We start from the raw sequence: 6983 nt of genomic DNA on the forward strand, positions 1-6983 counted from the left end.
GATTTTCTTACTGACAATTTTGCTTATAATTACTAATACAATTTCATATCAAGGAAGAGATTGTGATAAATAGTTCTTATTAAAAATTCACTTATATATATATGTTCAAATCTGCCGACTTATTTGATTTTTATTGTACTCAATGAAATTTTGTAGGAAGATTTGGAACTGATAATACCATATCATTGGATATCTTTGCTGATAGGCTAAATTTTTTATATAAATATAATACTGATAATCAACACAAAATATGAATATCATTAGAGATAAGAGGTACCTATGCTTTTTTGATTATATATTCTAAATCTTTATAGGTTAATATATTTGAATGTAGTATATTTAAATCACAAAATTTTAAACTTTTATCTATGTCGTTTAATTTATTGGACAATAGCATTAATGTATTAAATTAAGATAGTTATTGCAGGTTAAATTCAGAAATAATAATTTTGTTAAACATAATTTCAAATTGTTAATAATTTTTATGTATATTTATTTCATGATTTTTTTCTTGACTGTTAATAATATCTATTTTTTTTATCTTGAGGATCAGTCAATAAAACAACTGTATTGAAGTGACGTTTCACAACTTTATTGTTTGCATAGACTTATTATTGTTAACCAATTGTCTATTACAGGGTGTTTTCTACATTGCTGTGGTACAACTAACTCAGTTATACAAGTGTAAACAGAGTTAGTTGTAGAACATACTGTAATAGACGCATCGCCTCAATATACTTGTTTTATTGACAGATCCTGAAAAGCCAAAATATATGTATATATTTTATTAAATACAGTGTATTTACTACTATTAATATATAATATATATTATTAGATACAGTGTAACTTGTTTAACTAAATAACCTGTACAACTAAGTTGTTGCAACCTGTCCAAACCTGATAGGTTGTCTTATGTAAACTGACTATTGAGCTACTAATTCCCACGTATAGGGGTAAAATAAAAAAAAAAATCTAAGAAATCAAACCTCAATTACTAATGTTTAAAAATTCTTAGTAACAGAAATATTTAAGTTACGGGACCTCATTGTAATCATCAGTAGTAGAAGTTTCTCACATATCCAGGGCCCACTTAACCAGGTTACACTGTAAGTGCTTTTCTACTTTATGTTCTAGGTTATATTCTTTATTTTGTGCTTTTTCTAAAATCATATCATATTTAGCTTTATCATTTGAATCTATATTACCTGTGGTTCAAGATATTGCAGTACCTAATACATTAGTAAGTCCTCTTATTTCTTAGATTATTTAGTTGTTGATGTTTTAATTTGAATTGTGTGTATTGTAAGTGTATTCTAATTAAATTTATAATTGAGATAACATTATGTTTTATATTAACAATTTGTAATTTGTTAGGATTTGTTAATGTTATCTTCATCTGTTTGTTCTGTTTTGAAATCAGTATTGTACATGCATGTATAAGTATTATTAATCATAAATGAATCCTCTATCTAGATTGGGATAATTCCTCTTGATTTAACAATGTCAGTTAGTTTGTAAAGAGTGACTGGGATGATTAACTGAAGTAGTAGAATCATGTCCTATAATGAATATGTAATTTTTTTTTTTTTGTATTTTTCGGAGGTCTTCTTATTCTAAGTGGATTTTAAAAGGTGTGTTCTGTTTATGCTTGCTGGCTCCTAGTTTAGTAACTTACATAATACTTACGTAAAATTTGGGATACTCTAATGTGGAAAATGTAAATAAAATTTTAAATGGGAATTATACAGTGTTCACAGTGATGTTGAGCACAATCCAGTAATTTCAATCACATATAAATTTTTTTGTATCATTTTTGTTGATAAAGAAAGTTCATTTTGTAATTAAATACATTATATTTTAAAATATATTACTTGTCCGAAGATTAGGTTCCATACTAACTAATTTAGAAATATAACTGGAGATTAACTATAATAAACTACGTGTAATTGATTAATTCATTTGTGTTTTATTAATGTTTTTTATGTTGTCGGTTAGAATTAAAATACTATCATTGCATTAGTATTTAAATACTATCAGTAATTTTCCTTTATTACTGATTGTATTTCTATTACTTTCATATTTTAAAAAAATTAACTCACTCCATGTTTTTATCAATTTAGATTCATATTTTTAATACCGTTGCTTGTTTGCTATTTTTTGTTTGATATGATTTTTTTAAAAATTATTTTCATGTTGAGTTCCCTTTAATTTATAATTTATTAATTATATCAATTAGTTTTCCTTTTTAAAAAAAATTGCCTTTTTTCATTTATTACTAATTTTAAATTTTTATTGCTTTGATATTTTAATTTTTAAAAAGTGTTTCATATTGTACAATATTTAAAATAATTTTCAATTTTTTCATAGTTCAAAACTTTTTGTGGGCACATTTGTTATGTATTTAAATATTTAAAACTGCCTTATTATGTATTTAGCGGATTTTTTTTCATATTTTACAGATTTTTATCTCATATTCTGAGAGCTTTTACTTTACAAAAATCTGGGCTCTGGTATTAAAAAACAGCTAAAGAAAAAATATGTTTTTCGCCTTCTGGGGAGGACGGGCTGATCAAGATTCACCAGTGACATATTTATTGTCTTTAAGTTATTTATAGAATTTGTGTTTTATTTTTTTAAGAATCTGGTAGCCCAGTTATTTAATATTTACCATATACATATTACTTAAATTTTATTGTAGTTTCAAATCTGAGAAACAAATCCCATAACAATGCACTTGTTCATTGCTGAAATATTTACCTAAGTTATAAGGATTGCAATTTTTTTTAGAGTGATACTCAAACTAGGAGCTGATATTTTCTTTCCCATCCTAATTAAAATAAATTAACTTCTATTCCCTGGTAAATTTTATATTTTTTGTTGTTGTTGACAGTTTGTTTGAAAAAGTCTTTAGAATTACTTTAACTTTATAGTTATTGTCTTTATTTTTTCACATTAAACACTAAACATTTATTCACTTTGAAAAGAAACTATCAACTAATTTATTTATATTAAAGAGTATGATAGATTTCTATCTAATATTGTAAGTTAACACCTATTACCTGGTGTTAGGTGTTAACTATTACCTATTACAACCTAAGTAATCACAACACAGGTAGAAGCAATTAAAGAAATCATTTCAATCATTGGTTTTTATTTAATGTTAAGGTATATCGCAAACTGGAGTGTTTTTCCTACAGGTTAACAACACAAAAAGTTTTAAACAAGATTTTCTTACTGACAATTTTGCTTATAATTACTAATACAATTTCATATCAAGGAAGAGATTGTGATAAATAGTTCTTATTAAAAATTCACTTATCTATATCTTTATATGAGATATGTCCAGAAAATAAGAGTACAATTAGGCTGTCCTACTGTGTAATTTTTTTTTTTTTTTTCCAAAAGTTAGCAACACTGGGAGATAGGGGAGGTTCTTCTAAACAGGATGACCACCAGATAAGAGGCCCAGATCAGTGCCAAAACCCATCTAGTGTCCGTTTCTGTGAGATATGTTAATAAGAAATTCTGCTAAGTGTGAGGAGTGCATTGTCATAAGGTTCCTTCATAAAGGCCAATATGTGAAAAAATTAGTAACTTACCTACAATTGAGTACTCTTACTTTCTGGACATGTTTCGTACTAAAGCCTACAAGAATTGACATTGATATTATGTGTGTGTGTGTTTTAAAACACTTAAGACTAAGGGAAACAAATAAAAAGTAACACAATAGGGTGATATTCCTACTCACTATAAACCACCTGCCAATTATTCTTTACCACCCTGCGAAACCGCTGTCAAGCATTACTTCATGGGGCAGAAGGGCTAAATACCTACTAGCCTAGAAAAATGTTTTAAGCTCAGCCATACCTCTTTTCTGGCTCTTGTGCCCTGAACCTTTTGCCAATTTACGCTGCATTTCTGTTGCAACCCTCCGATTCTCCTGCTCAGTCATCATCAAAGCGACTACATGCTCCAGGACTAATTCACAAGTTGGTTACTATGTCCTATAGTTTGCAGCGGGCTAAGTAAACCCTGAAGTATCCATGCTCTGAAAGCAGTTTGATAAGGTAATAATTTACCTACCCTTGTTTCTGGGATATTCATGTTGATATATTGGGAATCATATGGTGGGTTTATCTTCTGGAAGAATTGGTACGGTAAGAAGATGGCATTCCAGTGTCTCTGACATCTTTCAACAGTATGATTTTTCTCTTCTTTTGGCAATGTAGCCCAGTGAGTATCCAGCTTTTCTCTTTTTCTTCAGAATATCCAGCTGCATTCATCTGCCAAAAGATCAACTAGAGATATATCTGTAATGACACACACAGCATCGTAAGATACAGTGCGAAAAGCTCGAGCGACACGCAGTGCACTTTTTCAATGCTCACCGATAGCTCCACGGACTAGCCAAGCTCTACTTGGCAGACTTCCCCCCAGATTGGTGCTGTGTACAAAGTGTGGAACTGGGAATATTAGCCAAAAGCTTCCTCTAATTTTCCCTTGGTCCACCAATATTTGGTATTAACCTAGCTAATTCCTTAATAACTTGCACTGCTCTGGTGTTAACTTTCTGCAAATGGTCATGAAACCAAAGTTTGGCATCAATGTACACCCCCAGATGTCTAATAGATGGCTTGCATAGAATATCAAATTCCCTGACAGTGAGACTGATTATCCCTTTTACTTTTCTTGCGGTTATCAACACTGCCTCTGTTTTTTGTCAGCAAGTTGGAGTTATTACGGTTGAAAGTTATTGATGGATGGTGAAAACTGCCTTGTTTGCATTGTAACTTATCTCCTGTCAAGAGTTTCCCAAGAACAATGATTGCCAGATCGTCTGCAAAGCCGAGCATAATAGTTTCTTCCAGCAGGGGTAGCCTGAGAACCATGTCATACATAATATTCCATAGTAATGGCCCTAAAACTGAACCCTGCGGGAGCCCTAACCTTTTAAATTTTCAATCCAGCTTCTGTATCATACCTCAAGATTCTATCAGTAAAATAACTCTAAATAATCTTTATGAGTATTGTGGGACTTTCATCCTTCGTGATCTGTTCATGATACAACCCCACCGAGCTGAATTAAAAGCATTTGTAATGTCCAAAATTATAATGGTGCAGCACACACATCTTACTGTCATCAGCCATCTGCAATGGCTTTCTGAGCAGCTCTGATGGTAAAATAGAAAAAAATGTGCCCTTCCGAAAACTGTACTGATTATCAAATAATCCCCAGGCTCTTCACTGAAGTCAATCAACCTACCATTAACAATCCTCTTCAGTACCTTGCAGGGTCCAGAAAACATGTTGGGCAAGAAGATGTAGGATCTCAAGGGGTCCCTTTCTATTTGGCAGGAGCAAAAGACATTGCTTCTTTCACTGTGTTGGAAATATATCTTCACTGAGACAGGAGTTTTATACATCCAAAAAGAGTTTTGGCTTTGACCTAATAACCATTTTTAAGGCAAGATTAATTTAATTTAAAGACAAGACATAATCAAGGCCTGGAGCTTTGAAGTCAGCTATTTTCCCCATGTCCAGTTCCTACTCTGTAATTTCTGGCACTGGTTCCAGATCTGGCATCACTACTTTGTCAACGAGCACTTCCGATTGTTTTGGAAATAGCCCTACTAGTTTTTCTAACAATTCTGGAGAGCTCGGGGGCAACGTTGTGCATGTCACCAGCCACGATCAGTTCATTGGTTTCCTTCAATTCAAAAGCAACAGAGCCTCTCTTGCATGTAACTTCTACTTCTTCAGCCATTTTCTATGCTATTGCTGTACAAGTTTGTTCTGTCTTTTGTTTTACTTTCCTATCCAACACCAAAAGGAGACTCCCTGTGTCACACTTTTGTATTTTTTGCATGTTAACTCCTATATCCTGGAGATCAGGATCTCTTTTTATTGTTAGCAGGATACATGTATACATCAAGTCCTCCTTTACCGTAATCAAAGCTTCAGGATGAGTTGTTCATATTTTAAGCTTTTTGTCCTTTTCTTCTCGATCTTCAATCTTTACCATTGATGACCAGGTTCATTTTCTGTATTAGTTTGACCTTTAGGCCAAGACCTCTGTTTCTTTATGGTTGTTAGGTGTCTTTCCTCATCAGTCTCCCCTCGCGTACCTGATGTTATTACTTGAGACTCCTTATGGAGGGGTTGCAAACTTGACTTGGTCTGAGTTTCGCAACTGTTTCCAGCTAATAACCATTTAGGGATTTTGTTTATTCTTGACACTTGTTCGTAAATCATCCAGAATGAAATTACTTCTGTTTTAATATTTTAATGGATGTTTGTTGGTCTTCTTGACAAATTCGTGATATTCAAATTTTGTCTCCAAACAATTTCCATAATTGTTTTCTCTTCTCTTCTCTTGATGTAATGATTATTACAGTGATTATGTAATGGTTAGTATACAAGTGATATTACTGCAGCACTTAGGTCACTGGTTAACGACATCTGAGAACCCACATTCTGAATAATTATGCAAACTGTTAGGTTTGTCAGTTTTACTTGACTCCCCCATGCTTTATTATTCAGGGTTCCTTTTCCTAGTATGTTAAGCCCATTAGAGGTATTATGAGGTATTGTTATTTCCATCCTGGCCTCGATTTCTAGCGAGAATTCCCCTTTCCACCACTTAGGGAAGTACCATGTATGGGTTTCAGACATGCTTGCATTTTGATGCCAATGTCTTTTCTCATAGGATTTAATATTTTATTGTATACAAAAAATTGTATAGTTTAATTAGGAAGGATTCAAATTCTTACCTATCATCTGTTGGACTATGATGGAATCATACAATTCATTTGTTTCTTTGTTTCTAGATCCTTTGTGATTTAAGCATTTATGGCATAGTCTCATACATTAAAAAAAGGCCATGTCTGAATATCATAACAATGGTAGGTGCTGGAATCTCAACAGGTATGTCTGTACATGTTTATATTGTATCTATCTATCTATCTATCTATCTATCTGTGTAT

General features: G+C 31.9%; 1 protein-coding gene across 3 annotated transcripts in view; it reads left to right on the forward strand.

The window, feature by feature from the left end:
- LOC106690585 (NAD-dependent protein deacetylase sirtuin-2) overlaps positions 1–6983 on the forward strand; it is a 44361-nt gene that overhangs the window by 8361 nt on the left and 29017 nt on the right. For all 3 annotated transcript variants that reach the window (XM_014436063.3, XM_014436061.3, XM_014436064.3), the window contains exon 4: positions 6828–6924. In XM_014436063.3, coding sequence (XP_014291549.1) covers positions 6828–6924 — 97 coding nt within the window. The remainder of the gene's footprint in view (positions 1–6827; positions 6925–6983) is intronic.

The sequence above is a fragment of the Halyomorpha halys genome, unplaced genomic scaffold, assembly GCF_000696795.3.
Source record: "Halyomorpha halys isolate HHAL.00 unplaced genomic scaffold, Hhal_1.1 Scaffold1762.1, whole genome shotgun sequence".
Taxonomy (NCBI): domain Eukaryota; kingdom Metazoa; phylum Arthropoda; class Insecta; order Hemiptera; family Pentatomidae; genus Halyomorpha; species Halyomorpha halys.